The sequence below is a fragment of the Cyrtonyx montezumae genome, unplaced genomic scaffold (assembly GCF_038088225.1).
Source record: "Cyrtonyx montezumae isolate F1298 unplaced genomic scaffold, pur_monq_1.0 scaffold_19, whole genome shotgun sequence".
Lineage (NCBI taxonomy): Eukaryota > Metazoa > Chordata > Aves > Galliformes > Odontophoridae > Cyrtonyx > Cyrtonyx montezumae.
Genome location: NW_027071925.1, coordinates 6,969,878 through 6,994,607, shown reverse-complemented (window position 1 = coordinate 6,994,607; position 24,730 = coordinate 6,969,878). Strand labels below are relative to the sequence as shown.

The window sequence follows — 24,730 nt, the reverse complement described above, 5'->3', positions numbered from 1 at the left end:
CTTTTTTCTTTAAATAAAGTGGAAGGACAGTCTGTGTATTTAACAGGTTCATGATGTTCTCTACTATTCATTCATTTTTTTTTCCCCTGGAAAACCAAGCATATCATGTTCTTTAGAGGCAAAGCAGCAGCAGTTCTTGCTGCTGTTACGCTGTATAATAAAACCTTGAAATAAGCCTTCCTCCTTCTGTATGCTCCATTTCAGATTTCACATCATTTGTGGAATGTAAAGCAGGGTCGTTTTGCCTGGAGTTGTGCAGCATTAACCAGAGTAATTTGGTTATTTTAGAAAACTGATTAGATTGTCCTCTCTCAAGGGTGGAGACTTTGTATTTGTTCTGTAAGGTGTGCGGTGCATTTCTGAGCACTGTGTGTGTTACTGTCTACAGACGTAACTGCAGTGGATGAGTGGATAAGAATTCAGCTCTTATGTTCTTGCTTTAAAACCAAAAACACCCAGAAGTAACCTTTCCTGTTATTCTTTCCTGCATGAGAGGGGCACCATCCTTTTCCTCTGCTCTGTCTTTTGTGTTGGTGTAGTGCACAATCATCATCTGCTCTCCCTTCATCAGATGGTTTCTGAGGATGGGATTATTTATGATGTTTATGCCATGACAGTATGAAAGTACATTTTTGTATGTCTGTAAGTGACTTCTGTATTATGTTCCTTCTGGTAGCCTTGCCTAAAATGCCTTTTTGTCTCAGAGCAAAGTAAATTCATTTTACAGTTTTAAGTAAGGGAAGTAAATAATTTGATTTTACTTTTCTAAAGATTCCTGAGTGTATATACTACAAAAAGAATTACATGACATAATGTGGAGGTACAGGAGTGCCTTAAGTTGGGATCACTGGAGTTCCTGGAACACCTATATCATGTGGTTTAGCAGTAAACAGATTTATTCCCCATTTTAGTATGTGAACTGACAAATAGAGTATGTTTGCTGTATCTCCATAGTTGAGCTCTAGTGATCCATCCTTTATTTTTCTTCTTTTTTTTTTTTAAGTACAGTGATGTTGCAATCACAGGTATGATATCTAATGTTTGTATTGTGTAGTGTTACCCAATGTACTTTACTTAAGCCAGAGTGTGAAATGAAGCCAGACTTTTCCTTGCCTGTATGAATTAAAGTTTATTGTCAATCTTTTCCTAATAATGTTGGGGGAGAGGGAAGGAAAGGGCTGCTGAGTCCCAGGGCTGTGTCCTTCCCAAATATTACTCCTTTGTATTATGGAAACAGTTCTTATAGTTCTGAGACCTTCGTATGTGAATTTCTTACATCTCATTTTTACCCAAAACAAACTTCAAAAAGTTATGCCAAGTGAACTGCTTTTCTGAAAGGTTTGGAAACTGCTTTAGTGAAACGTGGAAATGAATGGATGGATTCTTGAGCAGCTAAGCTAATGAATGCAGTTTTTGGCCTTTATTATTATGGGCAAGAAAATATTTTTTTGTCTTTTACTAGCAAATGATCTTTAGGAATTGCATCCTCTGTCTGAGTGGGTGGCAGCACATGGCAAGAATTGGTGGAGTGACTGACCTCTGGGTGTCAGTAAGAAGCTGAATTGTGATTTTCCTTTCCTTTGCTTGACTTAATAAGCTGGGTCTCCTGTTACCTGTTTTGTTGCCCCTTTTTCCTAAAGCTTGCAGCACCTTTGTGACCCCTGAGATGTCTGCGAAACTTTAATCGGCCTTGAAGTTCAGAAGTTACTGGGGAAGGACAGAACAAGTGTTCTTCAAAATAAATCCAGTAGACTTCTTGAAACTAATTGCTGAGAAGTAGTGACAAAACAGCTGGCTTTTCTTGAAGCGTTACCTGAATGTATTGCATGTTCAGTGTTACTGTCTGGTTTGGTAGCTGGCCTTTCCAGTTATCCCCGAGTCCTTGGAAGCAGCACAGTGAGCACGTACCTTTCCCAAGCTGACTTAGTGCTGTGCTTTCTCAGTGCCTGCAGCACGGTGCTGGCAGGAGGCACAGCTGATAGCTCTGGCAGGGAGCAGGTGGGTGCTGACGGCTGCCAGCAGAGCTGTGTGTTGTAACAGGAGGCAGCTGGAGAGGCTCTTCCCCTCCGTGTGCCCATGGCCCTGGGTCTACATGTGCTACAGAGCGTGGATTCTGCTTTGTGGCTCTCGGAGCATCATTCAGTTCATGGCAAATTCCTCCGGTCTCACTGTGGGACTGCAAGTTGAACATCATTGCTTTAGCATAAATCTTCACAAGAGATGTTAATGTCTGGTTAAAATATGCAAATATTTACTGACTTGTCTGCTGTTTGTCAGCTTGGCATGCGAGACCTTGGATCTGATCCTTCTGTCTTGGCAGACATTGGGAATTTTGCCAATAGCATTAATAGGAACAGAATTGTGCCCTCTAATCTGTTTGTTTATGAAGTACAGCAGGAGTTATCTGGCTCGAAGCTTTACAGTGAACTGAAAATCATCTGTTTGAATATTTTTGGAACTGTCGTTTACTTTATCACCATTATCTTAGCATGTGGACCCTTTGGTTGCATAAAATACATCAGTAAACTGCCTGGAGTAGAAGTGCAGAGTCAGGAGTTAAACTCCTCTGAAATACTGAAATTCTGGATCACGATGTTCTCTCCTATTTTTTTTTGGGTTTTTTTGGTTTGCACTGAGACCAATCAAGCTGTCGTGTAATTCTTCAAAAGCTTCCTATGCACCCAGCAAGGGGGTGCTCACTGGAAAGTAAATGGCAGTGTAAGATGATCATGTTTGGAACTCTTCCTTCTGGAGCTGTCCCTTCTGCATTTCCTGTCCTGCTCTGCAGTTTGGAGGGGGAAATGAGCAGTTTTATTTAGGGATGAGCTTTTAATTACTCTATTTGTTTGTTTACAGAATCTCATTGGCAAGAAGGAGAAATACACATTCTGAAAATCGACCCTGAAAATCATTAGTAAGGAGAAAGTCTCTCACAAATCCCTGGCGAAACAAAACCAGGCACCAGGGTTTGAGTTACACCAGTCTGGAGTTAAGCAGATCTTTTATATGATAGAGACAGCAGATGTCTTGTGGAGGTTAAGCTGGACATGACTTGGCTTTCAAAGAAATGGAGGTTTTCTTCTACTAATGGGAAGAGGTTTTTGGTGGTAGGAGTTACAAAGTGAGAGTTAGATCTCTGCATTAGCTCACGGGAGAACAGCTGTTGGCTCCTGTATGTGCTCAGGTCAATGTGATGCTTACTGTTCTATCTGGCAGTATTTGCAGGTGCTGTGCATAAATACGTTACTTAAAGGTGTGAATCAGAAGCCTTCCTGTAGAGCAGTGGCACTGCTGTGAAGTGGTTGGAAGCTAAGGAATACTTTGAATTGACTTCTGATAATAAAGGTGTTGCTGATAGTGTGTTGTGGCTGTATTTCTGAGGTCAGCTTGTTTCAGTCGTGTCACTTCGGATAGTGGGGATGTGCCTGTTAACCGGCTGCACAAAATTCTGAAGATGCATTGAAGTTTGCTATTAGAATAAATAACGATTCCGTTTTGAATGCAGCTCTTTTGGTATGCAGTCCTCCAAGCCATTTTGAGAAAATGAATAATCCTGGCATTTATTCTGCTACATGCTTCGTATTTTAATCTCGGTTTAACGGGCAGAAGGACTGAAGTGCATTGATCATTTGCTGTTTCTCAAAGAGCTGGGAATACAGTGTCCTTTGCAGTGCTGTCCGTATCTGCAAGCTGACCAGAGAAATTTGTTGCCACTGCTGGGGATGTCAGACCTCTCCACAAACTAGTTCAGTGTTTGTTGAAGCAGCCAGCATGAGGCAATGGGTAAATAACATTTTGCTTTTTGTAGTGCCCTGGTGGAGAGGAAGGGCTTGGTGAAGGAGCCTGCCTCTGCCTGCTGGTTGTGCTGGCCAGCGTGGGATCTGTGTATAAACTGTTCTTCTGCAGTAAACACACAGAAGCTCTGCTGAGACTTCTGGTCAAAGGAATTTTGACTCTTCAGCCAGGAAGTGAGGAAATCAAAAGTACAGCAGAGTTCATGAAATCCTCTCTTTTCAGTCCCTCAGGAGGAAAACAAAGTACGTGAGAAAGGCATCAATTAACTATTGTATTGCTGTGTAGCATATCCTAGATTTGTACAGCTTTCTGCAGCATAGAACTTGAGTGAAACAGAAATCTGTTGCATTTTGAGTCGTATGCAGAAGGATCCTTGCATAAACAGCGTAACAACACCTAATGTTTCTGACTGAAAAGAAGTGCTTGTTTAAGTGATCCAACCGAGCTCCTTAAATTAATTTTCTCACATGTATGGAAATGCAAAAGCTGCTTCATACCCGTGTTCCTTCACCTCTGGGAAGGTGCAGTTTGGATGTGAGACACTTTTGTATGAATGCTGTAGAAGGGAATGCTGTGACGCGTTGTATTAAACTTCTTGCTTGCTTTTACACTGTGTGTTGGCCCAGATAGGTGTTGGTGAGAAAAGTGGGGTAGTGAGGTACTTTCCTGACATAGAAAATATCTTTATTTGATTTTCAGATAACTTCTTGAAGTTACCGTATTTTGGATTAGTTAAAAATCAGCAAATGTGAAATGTAAAGGAAGTTTTTAGATAGTAGAATTTTCGAGGAGGTTGGTTTTCATGACAGTTGGTATCAAGTCCCAGATGTGGGCAGTATGCTGCTTGCTAACAGTGAATGAGTACTCATAAGTTTTCCTCTTTTGGTTATCAGGATGTGTTTTTGTCAAGTCAGCTTTGAAGTAAAATGTCTCTAGAGACATATCTTTAAATATTATCAATGAAGTGACAGCGTAGATGGGGATTGTGGAAGGGTTTTGCTTTTCTATGGGAAGGTTCCATTGCGGATGACCATTTGTCTTGGTTTGTTGGCAGATGATGATGTTTATCTTCTATGTAGATTTCTATCACTGCTGCTTCAGTTTCACCCCACAAAATGTTTACTTTAAAATTGTTTAAGGAGTTCTGTTGGCAAGGTGCACCATGGTGTTGGTGTGGTGGGGGCATCTAAGCTTTCTCAGACACAAATACAACTAAAAAGCAGCAGGAGCTGTCAGGTGGGTTCCTGCTGACCTCCAGCTCCTTCTCTTCCATCTGAGTCCATCCCATGTGCTTCACCTGTCCCAGAGGTTGGCTCACGTGCCCTAGGAATAGGTGAGGAGTGCTTTGAAACTGAAGGTGTCTTGGGGAAAGCACTGCAGGCTCAGAGAAGGGGCTGGTGGATGAGTTGCATTGCTTCCAAAGCAGACTTGAGGACACAGAAGCCTCTATGTAGCAAAGTGCTTAAATCCATGCTGGCATTAAAGTTGGAAACCACTACATATTTTTTAAAATCAGTCATGGACTTAAGTACCTTCTTGAATTAGAACTGAAAGTAAGACCCAGGAGGGCTGTGAGTAGGAGACTGGGATGAGGTTAGTTAGGTTGGGACGAGTGGCATGGACCAAAGGGGATGTGCTACAGCACCTGGAGGTGGGAATGGCAGTTGGTTGGCGAGTTGTCACTGCCATCATGCAGCTAACCAACGTTTTATCATCCCCTCTGCCCCCACTCTAGGATTTCTGTCCCTGAGTCATGGCAGACAGAAGACCAGAGAAGTCATGTGAACAAGCATGTGAATCCCTTAAGCAGCAGGATTATGAAGTGGCAGTGAAGCATTGCACAGAGGCACTCCTTTCCCTCAGCCAGTACCCCCCAGCTCACCTCCCGGAGGCATGCCAGGCAGAAATCGACCGCATCAAAATCGAGACTCTGCTGTATAGAATTGCTTCCTTTTTACAACTTGTGAGTGTGACTCTTTCATAGTATCTAATGAACTGGAAAGAACAATCAAGTATCTTGTACCATCAAGATTTAAGTAAAATTCTGTGTTTTCCTATAGTTGACATGTTGTTTTGCTGCAGAATCCTCATTGTTAAAACATGTATGAGGCTTCTGTCCTGTAGTATTCCCTGATCTGCTTATTTTTTTGAGATTGGGACCTCTAAATACTTCGGGTCTGAATCATGGTTCCTTAAAATAATAGAGAATTATCATCTTTTTTTAAGTCCAAAATATATTCTAAGAATAAAAATAACTGGTTTTCAAGTATTATTTTCATAAAACTGCTGAATGACATACCAAATTACCTTCTCTCTAAAGAGTATTAAATTAAAGTTACAGATGTAAGTGCTCAAAAAACAAAGTTTAAGAAATGCCAGAATTCAGGCAACCAGTTCATACTTAATTTAGTTGCTTTTTGCATAACCTAACAGTAGTCTTTTAATATTTGATCACAACTAGTTTTCCATTGCTAGGCTAGAGCATGTCTGCTGAAAGACGTAACTCAGGCTCTGGCAGATTTTGAATGGAAATGTGAAAACTGGGAGCTTTGTGAGGGTTTTTGTAAATGCAAGGCAAGGAGCATGTCCCTGAATTGTAGGCAATGCCATTACCAAAAGCATGACCTTCCATGAATGCATTAGAATGCTACAGTTCCTTAAGGGAAAGGGCTATGGAATGGTTAATTTTTCTTTACCCTTCTGCTTTGGAAATGTTATTACAGATTTACAGGGGCCTTCTTGTCCTCAAATCTTCATGTATTGGATATGAACAGCATCATCTCACATGAAAAATGTTTGGCCAACTTGTAAGACCTTGCTGGACACCTTTAAGATAAATCATGCCTGTTCTTTAGATAGCTGAATTTGACTATTCAATGTGCAAAACAAGAACTGGGAAGCTTCCTTAGTTTAGATGTGACCCATCGTATAGCTGGGTTGTTTTTAAGTTTGATTTTTAGTGTCAGTTGTGTTCCCACAGGCCGACTTCTCAAAATCATCTCCATAGGTCAATAGGCAGATAGATGCATAGCAGTATTTAACACATTTTTGACCTGAATGCCTCTGGAAATGCTATGAGGCACCTGTCTGGATGTTCAGCATAGTGACATCTGTTGCAGTGAGCCTTCAGGGATTTTGGAAAACTCTTGCAATCAAAACCTCTCTATTAAAGAATTATAGATACTTGAAATATTTAAGTACTCAAGTATTAAAGATTTATGTGGATTTTTAAGTAGAAAAATGTCTTATTTTCCTTTGTAAAGATGAAGTGTTTATAAAATCACCATTGATAAGACAGAGGAAATAAACTGCAGACTCTGCAAATTCCAACAGCACTGTATTAGCAGCAGTTGTTAATACAGAGTCTAGGAAGAAAGTAAAGTTTTTTTTTCCTAGATGCTGTGAGCCACCTACAGATAGGTACATAAACACGTACCTTTGCACATCCACATACCTCTTTTAAAATACTAATTTGCTGAGAATTTGAGGACAAAGTCAGCATTCTAAGGATGCCTTAGATAGGATTTGACAAGTGACTGATGTTCTTTACATGTTCTACCCTGGAAAAAAAAGAGCTAATGAGTTCTTAAGTTTTAAGAAACTTCTAATTCAAGCATGTAGTTGTTTGTGCCAAGTGGAATAACGCTATTTTTAAACTTTTCGTGTTTTACCTTTCAGAAAAAGTATGGGCAAGCAGATGAAGACTGTAGGCATGGTATGGTTATTTCTTTTTTTTTTTTTTTTTTTTTTTTACTATTTAGTGTTATAAATTGCAGTCAGTTGTCTGAATTTGTTAGATTGCTAACAGGGGATGTTGTGCTAGTTAAATTCATCTATCTGTTTTATAATACTTTCTCTACTTATTTTTTTTAAAGAGATCTCACTATTTTGTTACTCACATTCAGGTGCCAGAACTGAAACACAGCTTTCTTTGGCATAGTGGTGCTCTCTGGCTAAGAGGTATTTTAGTACACAGATGTAGGATGGATTGAGAGTATTAGGATTTTTGTGATGATAAAGGCAACTGATGGTTCCATCTTCCTTCCTTGGGTTGTTGGTTGATATTTGGGTTTGCATTTGAAGTGTTGATTCAGAGAAATAAAGCAGGATGGTGTGCTTATGTTCATCTCTGTATTTGCTGAAGCTTCCAATCTCAAGGCTCTTTAGGTTGAGCCTTTTGTGTTTCAATGCCTTTTTTAATTGAGGCAATTTAAAGGAATTAACCAATCCTGCTGATATTTTGTAACTGCTTTATAAGGAAAGTAACTCAGTACTCACTGAGGACTCTGAGTTTGGTAAACATTTGGTAAACAGTTTATTGGCTAGATTTGGAAGGACAAGAGGGGCAGGTCCCACACTCCAGTGTTTAGTTTCTTAACTATTCTTGAGTTTTAAAAGAGATTTCCTGGAACCATGGTTTTGTTGCATGGACTTTGTGATTTTACTGTTGTGACATTCCTGTGCAGTGGTGTGGGTTTTTTTGAAGTGCATTTGTCTTCATTGATATTCAAGTTGTAGACTTTTCTTGGTCTGACTGTTGATACGTGCCAAATTGTCTTTCATGTTGGCAAAGAAATGAGAGACAGACGTGTGGAAAGAGTAATGGTTAAAGGAGGTAGGAAGGAGAATTCTTTTTAATCAGTGGTGTTCTCATTGATGGGATCTGATGGGGCTGTTGTATCGTTAGCTGAGTGACATTTGTCTGTTGAACTTTTTTCTTCCCTTGGCATGTGTGCCAGAAATCAGCATCTCATATGAACTATAGTGTTAACTGCATTATTCCTTTCTCTCACTTGCTGTGTGTAGGTATGGGTGGAATAGGAATGCCAATCACTCAGTGCACTTTAAAATTTGAAAAATCCAGAGAAATCAGCTTGTATCTTAGTAACAAAGAATCAGTCCAGAGTAGTGTTAATACCTTTGATTCATGCCAGCGTGTTCTGCACATACATTTCTCAGATCTAAAACTGAAGACATTTATCAACTTCGTGCCATATTTATTTGCCAGTGTGAAAGTCATGTGTGTGTGTTCCTGTATATTATATACACCTTATTCATATGCATATAGCTATCAGCTATTGGATTGGGTTTCCCTCTATTGTGCTGTTACTGATTGTAACCTAGCATCTGAGTATCTTCATTGTAATCCTGAAAAGTTCTAGTTCCAGTTTAGTTTGAAATACCCTTTGGAAGAAAGTACCTTAGTGTGGATGACCTGTATTCCTTGATGCCCACAATTACTTTTTTTTTCTTTTTTTTTTTTTTTGTTAGGACAGAGTATTTTTCAGAGTTGTTTGGTCTTTTTGCAAGACCCAGTGTGCTGCATACCTGCAACTCTTTTACTTTGACCTTGAATGATAAGTTGTTTTTGGGGTAAACTGAGAAATACATATTCTATATAGCGTAGTACAAGGAAACAGTCAGGTAAAATCTATTAAGCTGCTACACAGATCTTTAACAGAAGAAATTAGTTCATGTCTTGTAACATTTTATATGCAACTGCGTGTTTTAGCTTGGTAGCACTTTGTGGTTAATGATACAAAATTTCATAATTGTACATCCAGCCTTTGAGGCTAAAATAGCAAACCATCAGACATGCTGAAGCTATTTCTGGTGCTGCTGCTTCTGGTTTGGGAAGTAGGCTCTATTTATGGAAGTGTGGTCAGTATCATCGGAGTGGTGAATCTGGAGTAATCCTGGAGGGGCTGTATAAACAGTATTGAGTTACCATTTCATTTTGAAGGGCTGTCTAATTGGTTTCATGTACGTGTTTTTGTGGGACTCTTATTTCTGTCACATTTCATGTAATTCCTGTTAATGACGTGAGTGTCTGAGTGAGGAGCTTTCGTTTATTATTCCAAAATGTATTCCTGATGCTGTGGCGATTCCTGTTAGCTCTAACACAAGCTGTTGGCACCTATAGTCTGCGTGAACAGCAGTATAAACACAGATGCTGATGTTGCCTGCAATAACAGCAGTACAGATTTTTAATTCTGTAATTGTAAACAACTGTCCAGCTTTCTTTTAAATGCACGTGCTCAGCTTCACTAGCCTGTTAATTGCTGGGGAGGGCATTGCTTTTTCTGGTAAGGTAATATATGTGATTAAATGTTACTCCTGCTGGTCTGAAGCAAGGCTGTGTCATGAAAAAAGTCCTTTCACTACTGGAAGCATCGGTGAAAGTGTCTGTTTGTCTCGCTAGCTGATCCAGTGCTAGAAAACATGAGGCAAGTTTTCTGTTACATGGAGCTTGTAAACTTCTCGACTCAAACAATCGTTCCTATATCCTGCACTTTACAGCATAAGTGAATAAAAGCCCTTTTAAAGTAACAGGAATTGACCACGATGAGGTTAGCTATATTTGGAATCTACAGGGCATGCTTTTTATGAGCATGAATGGATCTTCCTGAGCATGTTTGTGTTACCAAGAAGTTGTTGGTTGCTGGGTTTTTTTTTCCCCTTTCTGTGAAGAGGAGGTCCTTTGTGTCTGTGTCACATATTAGAATTTATCCTTCCCATATTTAATTTTTTGTCTATTTTAGCGTGTAGACATTTCAGCCTTTTTTGAGACTCATGCACAGCATTTCTTAGATGGTGGGAGACAAGTTGCAAGTTAATATTAAACATGAGCTAGTAATACCAGGCCTTGTCTTTCAGAGAAGCCATGGTTTTAACCCAAGTTGTGGAGATTATTTTCATGTTAAAGGTGAAGGAAAACTGTAGAGTTTATTTAAGTGTATGCCTTGATGAAACTCATAGTTACTGTTTTGTTTTGCAGTGTTGGGAGAGGGGCTGGCCAAGGGAGATGGATCTTTCCGTGCAGTGCTCTGCTGCATGCATCTTAAAGGGAAGCTGCAAATTGTGTCTAATGTTCTTTCCAAATCACTGATGGGTGAATCACTGGTAAGTGTGTTTCCTGCAATCTATGTGATTTAAAAAAGCAGTTTTGTATTTCCATTTTTGGGGATGCATTTAAAAACAAACGTATGTTTGACTGGCAGGTTGCAACAAGATGAATGGTACCAAAAGACAAAAGATAAGTATCTGTTCAGTCAGGATACTGATCATGCTTTATCGATGTTTTGGAGTTGGCATGATTTAGACAAGTTTTTCTTACAGTTGGTTCTGAATCCTGAAGAGAGAAAGGAATAAAAAAAAAAGGGGAAAAAAATGTATTTGTGTAATTTAATAGAATAATGAGAATTTCAAACTTCAGCTTATATTGTTGGGTTGCATCTGACACCATTTTGTATATATACTTCAGTGAGTTAAACTTTTGAAGTAGAAAAAAAATATTGATGGGGCTATTAAGTAAGTGGATCTACAATGTAAAACAGCATGAAAAGGTTTACAGGGAAAAACTTCATCAAGGCAAGATAACGGTTTGAGTTTAAAGCTTCTATTTTACCCTCAAATTATCCAAAGGTGTTAAGGTTTAAAAGTGACTACGCATATGGAGAAAACTAGGGACATGTGTAAGAATGATACCCTTTTGATTTTTCTGATCTCAAAAGATATGCAGTTCATCACCTTGAACTGCTTGTGGTGCTTAGTCCAGGGGCATGGCTGTAGCACAGAGAAGAGCAACTCTTGTCAGACTGTGACATGCATTAAATAACATCAGAATCTGTTCTAGGAGGGACTATTACTGGAAATTGGGTGTTAGGAAGTAAAAGGAGTAAAATGAGTTCTCTTTTGGAGTATATTGCTGCATGAGCGTTGCCTTGTAATTACACGTTGCAAAATGATTAAGCATGTTCAATGTTACTTAAGTGTACTGCTTAAGTGTATTTTTTCTGTATGGTTATATGAGTTGTGTTGATGCTTTGTTAGTTGTGCAGAGTCGCTTTCCTGATGCAATATCTATGAGTATGGCTTTATTTAATATGTATTTATTTTTGGAAAATATGGTAATGGAGCCAAAGACATGAAGGTGCATGCTGAGTGATTGTGCTTTTCCCTAGTTAGACATTCACCTAGAAAAGAACCTGCAGTGAGCTGAAAACCATGCCTTGTATTTTGGTGCTTAACTTAAGCAGTAGGCTTTTCTGGGGGAGTGTTGTTTGTCTGTTTGCATTGTATATATCCTGATTTATTTATTTACTTATCCCCCCCCCTCCACTCTCCACTGTTGACTGTTTGTATATAAATAAAAGGCTTTGCTTTGTCTGGCTGGTGTTTTCTAGTGAAAGAAAATGTTTCATTGAAAAATTCCTGGCAAGATTGAAGGAAGCTTGATTTTACAAATAATGAGTAAAATAGCCCCAAACTCCACATCATAGGGAATGTACAATGGCCTTGTTTGGTACTACTGTTGTGCAGAAAGATATCTTCATATGTGATTCCAGAGTTTTGTTACAAAGCAGAATGTAAGAGGTTTTTACATGTTTGAGGTCATTATTCACTATTACTTTTGGTGGGAATGATAAAATCAAACTCATTTACTGACTTTGGCCAGTGGATGGAAAGAGAAAACGTAACAGAGTTTTGGAAGGAATTCATTGAAGAACTGGAATCCATCCAGTTTCCTCCTCTGTGACTTCAAGAGAATGACTCTTGGTAACTTTATTTATGCTTTACTACATTTCAGCTCAGCAGGTTCAATTTGCAACCTTTCTATTGAGGAAGTGAAAAATGATTTTGAAAAAAAAAGACAAGCGTGTGAATTGTTGAGCATATAAATTTTCAGCAATTTCTGCTGTTCAGTGGCACCAAAGTAAAAAATATGGAGTTTAATGAATGCAGTGATACTTAACTAAATTTCTGCAACAATATATTGAAATCAGAACACGGACCAAGGTTCTTTTCTTCAAGGTTTTGTCTTCCATGAGTGTGAAGTTATTGCACAGTAGTTATCTATTTGAGCTAAATTCACTTTTGAAAGATTTTAGTTCAGATATACCTTGAACGTACAGATATTTTTCATTACATGGCTTACCTTTAGTGAACAATCAAAAAATGCCATAGTCTGCATTAGAGCAGAAAGAGCTGGAAGGCAGGAATCAGTAGGCTGTAAAATACATCCTTAAGAAGAAATGAATTTGTTGCTGCAAAGGCAGTGACAGTTTATTATATTGATTCCTTTGGAGCTGAAATGTTCAGTAACCATAGCATATGGCTGATGTATAGTGCTTTTTGTCAGCAGCTTACCAAGTGCTATGTAAAAGCAGGCAGTGTTATGATCAACATTTTGCAAGTGGGAAGCTGAGGCGTGGAGATGTGACTCACAGAAGGTCACCCAGCAGGCCAGTAGCCAAGCTGATAATAGAGCAGAGGTCTCAAGCATAGAGCCCTTGTCCAGTGGGGCATCATGCCTTCGTGACCACCTCTTGTGTGGGATATCAGTCTGGAAGATAGCATTCAATAAGTAATGTCACTGTTAATACTATCTTGGGTGGCTGCCAAATGTTGTAAGAGGTTTTTTCCAACTTGTTCTACATGTGCTGCTGTTGTACACAAATGTCATTCAGCATTGTGCATTGTAAGTCAAATTCATCTTTCCTTACTGCCTCTCTTTTTGGTGATGAGGGGAATGATCTCTTTTGCTGTCGCTTGATGTGTTTAAAAGTTTGTGTTTGATATGTTGGTATTGTTTTCTTCCACTTCTCTCCTCAGAACGGGATGGTAACTAAAGATCTGACACGACTGAAAACACTTCTTGCTGAAACAGAGGTAATAATGAGCATGCTGTTGGGAGAATAATGAGTAGCAGCTGATAGAACTGAAGAATATCCCAGCGTGTCAGTACTCCTGCTGGTTTAGATACAGTAATTTCCACTAGGCTGTTGGACTTTACCACCTACCTCTTCAGCAGCCTTTCCTCCCAGTTTCTCGTAATGGATGAGAAAATAGTGATGCTCATAGGTTGAAGTAGCAAGTAGAAGGAATTGGATGCATTTTAATTATGTTATTTATTTATTTTATTTTTCTCTGCTGGAAATGATTCTGAAGTTACAGGTAGGACTTGGGTTAAATGGCATAAATGCTCTCTTTCACTTGTTTTAACTTTCTTATTTTTTGTTACTTTAAGTCACTGATTTGGGTTTCACTTATAATGTAGATTTAAAGCTGAGACATATCTCAGTATTGAGTTTGGACTTTTGACCCTTTAAATTTTGATTGCTGTCTGTGTGAAAATACCCTCCTCGTGGTGGAACCTTAAAATTCTCTTCTGAAGTTGAATGGACTCAGTGTTCCAGACAGAATTAATTGTATCAGTGGTTGTAATTTAGTTATTACAAAATCATGTTTGTGACCATAACTGATTTCAGACTTCTGAATGCTTTTGTATCCATTGATCTAAAACACATTTTAAAAGTAGAGAAACCAGAACAGTTCATATTGCTGAAATTGTTTTGTGATTCTTTATAACTGTATTTTTAATAATTGTAGGCAGCTGATAAAATTCCATCAGGATATCATGTAGAAGATTTAGAAGAAGGTATGTAACTCATTTATAAATCTGCTTAATTTTGTAGTGAGGAGTCCTTAAAGATTCTGGGGAGTGTTCAACACTGGATAGCAGTCAAGAAGCAGAATAACTGTTCTGTTGTCTTAACTGTTTTGATGAGCCCTCGGGATTTAGGTTGAATTATCTCATTGTTGGTTGAATTTGATAGCAGAATTTTCCACTCTTTGTCAGAGTGCTGTACCAGAGCTTGCTTAATTCTGCAAATTACTGAGATTTGCCTTCATACCTTTTAAACTTTTGTTGCAAATAAATTTGTTAGGAGTTGATGATTATTTTTGAGGTGGATAATTTTTTTGAGTTTACAAATACACTTTGGGTTGATGTTTAAAGGCGTGGTTTTCTGGGTACTATCAGACTCAAAAATCATTGGCAATTAGTCATAACTTGGGTTACTTTCCTACTCTGCAGGGTCCCGGGATGGCTGGCAGTTCCGCCCTCCACCCAGGGGAGTCACAAGCAGTGAAGAATATACACTATGTAAAAGGTAATGCCTTTGCTTTATACCAACATTCTCAAAAGAATCAAAACACTTCCTCTTTTACTAAGCTGATAAATGAATGATTAGATGTTCAGAAATGTGAAAGCACTTACTAGAACAGGAGTTGATTCATTCACATTTTTAGAGAAGTCAGTTTATGCCGAAGCTTTTCTGTAAAGTAAAATGTCTAGCACTGTTGTCTTGAGAGTAATTTGAGCAATGTGTTGGTAGAGGCAGGGCAGCATCTGTCTTCTTGCCCTCCCTTTTTGAATTTTCAGGGAGATGTGTAAATTCACTCCTGTAGACAGCATTGTTAGCAAATGGAAGCACAGTGAAGTGCACTTTGAAAGCATGCTCCTATGTGCTGCTGGATAAGTGGGCTTTGCTGAAAAATAATCTTTGGTTAAAAAATGTTTGCAGAATTTCCCTCTTGATCTCATTATGTCCATCTTGCCTTAATTCATATACATAGAAGTGAATAGTCTTGCTGAAAGTCCAACAGCTTGTACTGAAGATTCTTCTCCCTATCTGTTTCAGTCCACCAGACAGCATTGCCTGTAGTTTGTCATGATATAACTACAACTACTTACGTAATACTGCATTAGGGGAATAAAACAAAAATTATGCACTTCATTCTGCTCTATCTATGATTTGTGCAAATGGGTAAAATTTATTGCATGGTAGCAGTCTGAATTGCTTTTTAGATGGCAGCACTCAATTCTGCTGAAGTTGGGCTACTTTTGGTGTGATTTTCTAGAGGTGCTAAATCCTGGGAACTGTTGGTTTTTAGCACATCTAATATATAATATTTAAAAAGTAAACCTTAAAAAAACAAAAGAAACCCTCATGATAACTTTCTGTACTATATTTCCAGCCATTGCTCTGAAACCTTCTTCCACTAAGGCTGTAATTAGCTTTACCAGTTTCTTATGTGTTAACCTTTACAGTGAGAAGGATCCATTCTGACCATGGATTAAAGATTTTAGTTTCCTTATAAGGAGATGGGTACAGGTATTGAATGTGAGTTTATAAAGTTGTGATTTATTTTTCCCATGAGCCATAAAGCTGTAGGAGTGCATCATATTTATTCTGAGTAATGAGGTTACAGAATTGCACGGATATTAAATAAGAAACTAATCACAAGTGGGAAAAAAAAGTGTTGAGACAGAAAAGTTGGAAAATGTGTAATGATGACAGATTTTTAAGGTAAAATGCTTTTCTTTTAAATAATGGACAGGAAAAGCAAATCTGTTACATTTATATATATACAAATTTATATAAACGTATATATATGTGTATACCTCTTAGACAGATTATAATAATGGGTCAACATTATATTTTATACTTGTGCTCCAAGTTCCTTTGGACCATGAAAATGGCAATTATGCTTTATCATTTTAATACATCAATGCAGTGCTGAATTTGAAGATATATAATAAAGTATTGAAATAGCCTACTAAAAAAATATTTTAATTCAAAAGATATTGAGGATCGTAGCTTGGGAAAATCTGCAGTAACATCATAGTATATATCATGCTTATTTCATTAGAAATCTGACAATTAGACCTTTAAATACTTAATATCTTTCCTTTAAGAAAAATTTATTATAGTCAATGATGAAAGTGTTGCCTGTATGTCCAGGTGCTTCTGCTGCAAGGTTTTTGTCATAGTCAAGTATTATTTGTTTTTGTCAGCTAGTTCAAAATTCACATGCTAGTTCATGCTATGTGTTGCATTACATAATATGTTTACTGTGGAAAGGTTTTTCAATCACTGATGACTTCTGCTGCCTTTGTCAATGATGTGGGGTGCTGAAAATCATTAATTTAGATGCATCAGAACATGCTATGAATTTTTAACAAATCCTTAGCCTCTCTAAAAATAGATCCTTTTGGACTGATACATTCTTCACTGGGGGGAATAAATCTTCTCCTTGAGAGATTTTCAGTGTAGGTGTATTTAGGAGAGAAGTCCACGTGATGTCACTATTGTTCCAGGAAGAATGCTGAATGAGCACTTAGCAGCTAATGACATAACTATTGGAGGCAATTATGCTACATCTTCCCTCGTGACAGCATTTTATTCAGGTTAATACAGTGCCTTGCAATTTCAGGGATGGTCTGTGATCTCACTGTGTTAATTGCTCTACAAACACTTGATTCTTCTTTGGAGCTGGAAATCTTGTAAGAAGTCTTGTGTCTTTGTGTGTTTCAGAGAAATCTGATGCATCTTTTTGGACTTTTCAGCAAGAGGGGCTTCTCCCTGTCTTATAAAATAATGTGCGTGTTTATATATTTCCAAATTAATTCCCATTGACTAAAACTGCCTTTAGTTCAGAGAAAGATTTAAAGAATGTCCTTCTGGCTTTCAAAGTAAGGTGTTGATAGATTTCACTTTTGAATTGGAGAAGGAAAAGTTTAAGGCATAATCGTTTTTCCTATTTTATGTAGATTTTTAGAGCAAGGGATCTGCAGGTACGGTGCACAGTGTACTTCAGCACATTCCCAGGAGGAGCTAACAGAATGGCAAAAACGATATGCTTCCCGCTTGATCAGATTAAAACAGCAGAAGGAAAACAAACAATGTTCGGGCAGTTATATGGAAACCTTGATTGAGAAATGGATGAATTCGTTATCTCCTGAGAAAGTGGTAAGGAAAATATACTACTTCCCTATGTGCTCATATTTTAAACTCACAGATGAGCCTGTTTTTGGCCCTTACTATCAGAGCTGGTCGAACTACTCGTTACCAAGAAATTGTCCAACCAATTTGCTCCCCTTTCCATCCTGCACTGTATCTTCTTGCAAAGATACCGGAGACTTGAACTCATTTCTGCAAATGTCATCATTCTTTTCAGGAATTGGTGATGGAGTTTGTGAATTACAGTTTGTGGGTTGATCACAGTGTGCTCATTTTGCATATTTACCATTCCTGGTGCAGGATGAGTCAGACAAGTCTCATGGTATTGTTTCTGTTCCTTGAGTGGATGACAAAACCTTTTAAACTGGAGAACAATAAACGGTGAAGCTTTCATGACTTAGTGGAGAATACTCTTGTTTTTGCATGGCTCCTTTTCTTTGCCTGCAGCTGCAGACACTTTTATGAAGAAAAGCCAATCCCTAATGTTCAAAAAAGTTTGAATGCTGAAGAGTGAGGGGTATGGATATGATGAAACCTAGCAACTGTTGGGAATTCCAAAGAACATTTCTGCAGCATTCGACCAGCTCTACTTACCACTGACCCTAAGGAGTTTTCGGTCCATCTATTGTTGATTTAAGTCTGGGAAGAGCAGACTTTCTGCAAAATGAATTAATGAGTAGAAAGCTTCATTCTAGTTTCCTGGTATCTCTGGAGTTCTCATTGATGTCTTTGAGATCTGGGGTCTTCTGGAAATGCAGTCTTGAGACCTCATTGTGTTGGATCCTTCTTTCCAAATAAAATCATGTTCTGCTTAAAACATGTACAGTTAAGTTGATTTTTGAAAATCAAGTCCTGTGATTAATTGTCATAAATGGTTATACTCTCTGCCTACACTGTATGATCTAGTAGATCTGGCTTGCTTATCTCTGAAGTAGGACATATTGTATTTAATTCCCACACAGGACTTACACCAGTCCTGCACAATCTGAGACCATTCTTTTCATTTTCTGCTCAAAATACTGCGTTTTTCCTGAATTATTTTGACTTTGTAGAAGTTTAATATTATGCTCTTCTTCTTTTAATCTAGCTTAGTGAAAGTATAGAAGGAGTGAGAGTAGAACATAATCCTGAGCTCTCAGTAACTGTCACCACCAAAAAGTCTCATCAGACTTGGACGTTTGCTCTCACTTGTAAGGTAAGACTGCTTAGTTTTTGACAGCGAGTCAGTAATAAAAATGAGAATGCATTTCATAGCGTTTTTGTGATTAAAATTGTGTAGTACTTTTTCTTTAAATAAAGCAATTTGCTAGCACCATTCCTTTTCCAGCAGCCCTGGTGGTTATGTGAGGTGCCCTGTTTTGTACTATGGTTTGTGCCTGCGGGACTTGTACCTGCTTTGTCAAGTTGAGAATTCTTGTAAGCTCTCACTGTCTGACTGCAAATAAAGATACTCTTGAAATAATTTTTGTTTTCCAACATAGTTGATTTCAACCCTTGCGTTTTTTTTCTGCTAGCCTGCAAGAATGCTGTATCGAGTGGCATTGCTTTATGATGCCCATCGTCCACATTTCAGTATCATTGCAATATCTGCTGGAGACAGCACTACCCAGGTATCACAGGAAGTTCCAGAAAACTGTCAGGAATGGATAGGAGGAAAGATGGTCCAGAATGGAATAGATCACTATATATACAAAGTCAGTATAGCCTTTAACACAGAAATCTTTGGAACTTTTCGCCAAACTGTTGTGTTTGATTTTGGATTAGAACCAGTCCTCATGCAACGAGTAATGATTGATGCTGCTTCAACTGAAGGTAATGTATAAAAAAATTGTTTTTAATAAAAAAAGTTTTTTTTAATGCCACCTGTTTCTTTTTTTCACATTTCTGGGCAGAGCAGCATATGTATTAACAGCTAATGGATAACTTTTACTGTTTGTTATCTTCATCACATGCATGAATATAAATAATGAACAAAAGCTTCAGAATGTATAGATTGCCTTGGGCCCAGTGGAGGCAGTGGCCTTATGATTATTACACTGTGTCAGGATATGTTCCTAAATCTTGTCAAAAAGCTAAGATTTTCTACTTTAGTATGTGTCTTGTTCAGCATTTTCATCAATACATGTAGAAAAAGGTGAGGAAGATGAAGAATTTCTCTGATAATTCATTAATTAAAGAAGATTGTGTCTTTTTTTCTTGCAATGTCTGACTGCACTTGTCAAAGGCAAGAGGCAAACTTCAGGTTTATAACTCAACAAACTGCCCCATAACAAATTTTGAAAATACAAAGAAAATGTGATTTTTTTTTTTGTATGTGTGTTTTCAGGTTTAAAAAATTACATGCCATAAAATCAGCAATGGTTTTATATTCCTAGTGTTTATTTACAAATAAGAAATTAACTTTACCAAGAAGAAACTGTGAGTAGTAAATGCCAAAGACCATGAATCAGTCTTTCCAGATGACCAAAGAGCAGGAAGTCTGTACCAATTGTAGTGTCTATTGAAGCACAGAATATTGTATTGAGGGCAAGATGCTATGCTTAGAAGCAAAGCAGTTGTCTTTTCAGGAGCTATTATCTGATCCTCATGTATCTGGGTTGGGTAATCGCAGCTGACAGACTTCTGTAAGACAAAGTTTTTTTAGAGAGTTATTGCCCTTGTATTTTATAACTGTTTAATCTGGGTACACCTGAAAAATTAGGGATAGTAAGTCTGGCAGTGAATTTACTAAAGCTGCTGTATGCAGAGGAGACTCTCGTGCTCAGTTCATTCTCTCTGATAGGATTATTTTTAGTAGTGTTTGTTTGTCTGTAACTTAGTTCCTTTTTCTGCTGTGTACTCAGATCTTGAATACCTGATGCATGCACGGCAACAGCTACTAACCACAGCTAAGCGTTGGGATTCTACTTCTAAGACTATTGTAGAATTTGAACCTAATGAAACTACTGAATTGGAGAAGAGCCTTCTTACCAGATACCAAATCCCTCTATCTGCTGACCAGTTATTTACACAATCTGTCCTGGACAAATCATTGACCAAGACCAACTATCAGTCACGGTTGCATGACCTCCTTTATATTGAGGAAATAGCACAGTATAAGGAAGTTAGCAAGTAAGTAATACATTTACAAAAATATATGCTATATATTTGTTACTGTTCTGTTAAAATGCTGAACTTTTCTGATTAAACCTACATGATTAGTTAAAATACCAAGACATCTTTTGGAGATAAAGTTGAATCTGAATGTGAAAATAGTGATTTGATGGGACAGACTAGTGCTTACAATTCTTACTTAGTGGTGCTCATTTCAAGCTGGTTGTACATACCAGTGTTTGCTTACAGTTGGAGGCACTAGGCTTCTGTTGTACAATGGTTTACTAATGTCTGTATAAATTTTTTTTTTGTGTTATGTTTTTGGCTCTCTATACAGAAAGAAAATGAGTTGGTTTTTTTCATTGGTAAAATCAAGTTACAACATGAAATCTGCATCTAAAAGGCATTTATGAACCAGTTTTTGTAGAAAAAGTTTGAATTGGGGTTGGGACAAACTCAGACAGCTGCTGTGTCATTTTAAAGTCAATTTTATTTGCTCTCTATATGAGCTGAAAGTTGCCTCTGAGTAAAAGTTGCTAGTAAAAGTCAAATCTCATATTTTCGTTTTGTGTAATACAGCCATTAACAGTTCTATTTCTAATGTTCTTAAAGCATAAAAATGGTTCAATTTCCTTTTTATCTCTCAAATGAAGTGCTGTATATTTGAACTTTTCTTCTTTGTATCTTTCATCTCTGCTGTGCTGTGCTCTTGAGCTGGAATCTGACATCGGTGGCGATAGGATGAGGGGAAATGGCCGCAAACTGTTGCTTAGGAAGTTCCACACAGAAGTGCATCAGCACTTCTTCACAGTGCAGTAACGGAGCACTGGCACAGGCTGCCCAGAGAGGTGGTGGAGTCTCCTTCTCTGGAGGCATTCAAGACCTGCCTGGGTGCCTACCTGTGCAACCTGGGCTAGGTCTGCTTTGGCAGGGGGGTTGGACTCGATGATCTCTAGAGGTCCCTTCCAAGCCCTATGGTTCTGTGAACATATGGATATGATGCTTCAAGTGTATTCAGCGTAAAGAAATATTTTCCATCATGCTTGTTTAAAATCACTTTTTTAAGGTTTTTTAATACAGAAGTGGGTTTAAAGTAAACATTGTGAAATATGATGCAAAGCTAGATTGTTTTTTGCAGAGTGAATTTTCACATCAAGAATTACAATCTAGGAAAGCCAAGAGCAGCGTGCCCCTAGGAATGAAAGAATAAGAAATGTGTTCTGTGTAATGCTTCCCTTATGGTGCAGTGATAAGTTTTTGCTCTTCTTTTTCTATCCAGTAGATTAGTAAGTTTTAATAATGGTCTTGAAATCTTCTGCTTTGATAATGTTGATGACAGAGTGTTCTTTTGATCTGGTAGCTGACCCACTTAATTGCAACAAGGCTGAAAGTAGTACACTTTTCTGATCCTCTGTGGCTAAGATCACACAGTTTTATTCTCTAGTGAGGTGATAGGGTTGCAAGCCTAGGAGTGGGCCTGGAAATACAAATGCAAGTGGGTTGTAATAGCTCTGAAGTTGTGTCAAGAGTCAAAATGTTGATGAGCAGCTACTCTCCAATGCGTTTGTGGATGTATCTCGTAAGGCAGTAGGGCTGTCAACATGCTCTCTTCTGACAGGATTGGAATAACGTGACTGTGTGCAGTTCAGATTGGAGTGGATTGTTTTAAGAATGTTAATCATGATTTTGCATTTAATAGGGAAATAATTTCAGAGTTTGAGGGCACCTGGGCAGAACTTCTGAAAAGTACTGGATGAAGGTCGCAGTGACTTTTTAAAGTCCTGAGTTTGGTTATAAGGGAATCCATTCCCAATGGTTTTGGAAAAAATTACTTTTCAGTTGTGTTTATTCTAATGTTTCAAGGGGCAAACATACACACCACGACTGCATTACAAAACAAAGTAATAAAGGTTAGAGCAAGGCACTATTACTGACTCATTTCCAAATGCAAGAAGCAAAGCAGCATTCTGATCCAGATGCTGTCTTGGTTTTTGAACTCTTTGCTATGCATGCAGTCTGCTGATGGTTCTAAAAGTCATCCTTTCTCGTTCGTGCATTTAAAAGAGAAACAGCCTTATAATGGTTAGGTTGGCTAACACTTACTGTGTGTTGTATTGTGTGAGCATCAGTGTGCGTGAGGCAACATAGCTCCTCCCATGCACTACATTTTCTGCTTCCAGAATTACAGAACAGGTTTATCTTCAAGGCTGTGCCAACATAAAATTTTAACTGATGGAAAATAGATTTGTTTTCATCATTACTGTGTCTTATATTTTATCAGTGCGTAGGGAAATGTCACACTGTGCATCCTACCTGAGCTCTGTAGATATGAATGTAAAATGAAATATGTTGAATTTACTTTTAAGAAAATGTGAAGTGGGGTTTTATTCAGAATGGCTTTACTTGCCATTTGAGAATTTGGCTGCATTGGCCATGCATGGATTCTTGATTTTCCTGGTATTTCTCTGTTTTGATTTTGCAATGAGATATCCTGGCTGAATTTCTCCCATTAAAAATGAAGTGTGTTGATCTTTGTGGAAAGCTCACAGCAAAAGAAAGTGAGGAATAGGTGGAAAAAGAAACTTGGGTTTTTTAATTCTAATTCTGATTTTGTAATTTAACATCTTGCCAGAAGGTGTCAGCTTCCTCACAGAAAACTGGTCATCTGTAAACTTGAGATTCCCTTTAGGGTAGCAGAATCAGTTTATTCATGTACGAAAACAGTAATTTGTGCCTTGTCTCAGACTGGCAGTAATAATATTTTTCCTGTAGCTTTTTACAAATCAGAATTGGAGAGTCAGCTGGTGCACATGTAACGGCTTAGAGATTTCATTCTAGGGAAGTTTTATAAAGTTTGTACAAAATTAATTAACAATAGCACGTGATTGTACCTTAGTAACAATGCAGAGCTCTTATTTATGGTGTTGAAGTTACTGTACATATATTTTTTTATGCCCCCATTCTGAATTTTAGGAAGAATTTTAATCAGATATAATACCGTTTACCTCCTTCAAGATCTAGGTTATTGGTGTGCAGGTTGGGAGAGATGGATGGAATAAAGAGGGATCTTATTCTGTTCTGTACACCTCTCCCTGAATTATACCAAGTATCAGTGAATATTACATAAGGTTACAAAGTATTGACATTTATTTATTTATTTATTATTTTCTACTGATTTGGAGCATACGCAGCAATATACCTTGTACAAAAAATACAAAATACAACATACCTTGTACCTATTTTGGTCACAGAGATCTTCGTATTTAATTCAGTCTAATGAAGCTGTTTTTGTTTTATTTTTTAAAGCTTCGTTGATGCTGCTTCTCCTAATTGTATGTTTTATAGGCCGTCATCAAAAGGAAACCGTGTAAATGTTCTTCCAGCTATGTTCTCCTGAAGAGCCACTCTAGCTATATTTGTTCAAGTATAGTGTTTCATACTCAAGAGTGTCAGGCAGTGAATCTTGGGTGTGGATGCATGGAATTTCCAAATCTGAGAGTGTTTTTCTGCACTGACTAAATATTTTCTTGCTTAGGTTCAACATAAAAGTGCAATTGCAGATTGTAGCAAGCTTCATGCTCACCGGGGTTTCTGGAGGTGCAAAGTATGCCCAAAATGGACAACTTTTTGGACGCTTTAAGCTCACTGAAACGCTTTCAGAAGACACTTTGGCTGGACGGCTGGTGATGACCAAAGTCAATGCTGTTTATTTATTGCCTGTCACTAAAGAGAAGTCAGCACAGACCCAAGGAACCAAAGAGAAGGTTTATGAAGCAGCTATTGAAGAGAAAACAAAGGATTACATCTTCTTGAGGGTATCCAGGGAATGCTGTGAAGAGCTTAATCTTCGGGCAGATTGTGAGATGCAGGTGAGTCTGGGAGGAAACTGTTCTGGCGTGTTTACATTGTCTGTTTCAGCTCCACCCAAAATAATTGCTGGAAGATGTGGTAGGGATTTTTTTTTTTTATTCTCCTTGTGATACAGAGAAAGTAGAGTGTGAGTGACAATTTCAGATAGGTGAAATGTGTGTATACTTACTTATGAAACATATATTGTCATCAGAGTCCACAGGAACCTTTTCAATAACAAAGACAAGGGAAGGAGTGTTAATGAATTTTTTTCCTCCAAATGAATAAACCTCTGGTGCTCTTTACATGGTCAACTGGAACTCTGTTTGGTAATTTGCATCTGAAGCTCTTCATTTTGTGCTGTATCCTTCTTGTGTTGCTATGGATTCTACTACCTTTGTTCC

The 24,730-nt window shown here is 38.0% G+C and overlaps 1 protein-coding gene across 5 annotated transcripts in view; it reads left to right on the top strand.

Moving 5' to 3' along the window:
* The window catches only part of HELZ (helicase with zinc finger), a 72,394-nt gene that overhangs the window by 9,060 nt on the left and 38,604 nt on the right, over nt 1-24,730 (top strand). For 3 of the 5 annotated variants that reach the window (XM_065735403.1, XM_065735405.1, XM_065735406.1), the window contains 11 exons: nt 5,531-5,758; nt 7,474-7,510; nt 10,574-10,698; nt 13,411-13,467; nt 14,188-14,236; nt 14,675-14,750; nt 17,195-17,393; nt 18,472-18,579; nt 18,899-19,196; nt 20,228-20,495; nt 24,013-24,346. In XM_065735403.1, coding sequence (XP_065591475.1) covers nt 5,549-5,758; nt 7,474-7,510; nt 10,574-10,698; nt 13,411-13,467; nt 14,188-14,236; nt 14,675-14,750; nt 17,195-17,393; nt 18,472-18,579; nt 18,899-19,196; nt 20,228-20,495; nt 24,013-24,346 — 1,761 coding nt within the window. In that variant the 5' untranslated portion in view covers nt 5,531-5,548. The remainder of the gene's footprint in view (nt 1-5,530; nt 5,759-7,473; nt 7,511-10,573; nt 10,699-13,410; nt 13,468-14,187; nt 14,237-14,674; nt 14,751-17,194; nt 17,394-18,471; nt 18,580-18,898; nt 19,197-20,227; nt 20,496-24,012; nt 24,347-24,730) is intronic. The other 2 variants (XM_065735407.1, XM_065735408.1) reach the window with 1 other exon arrangement.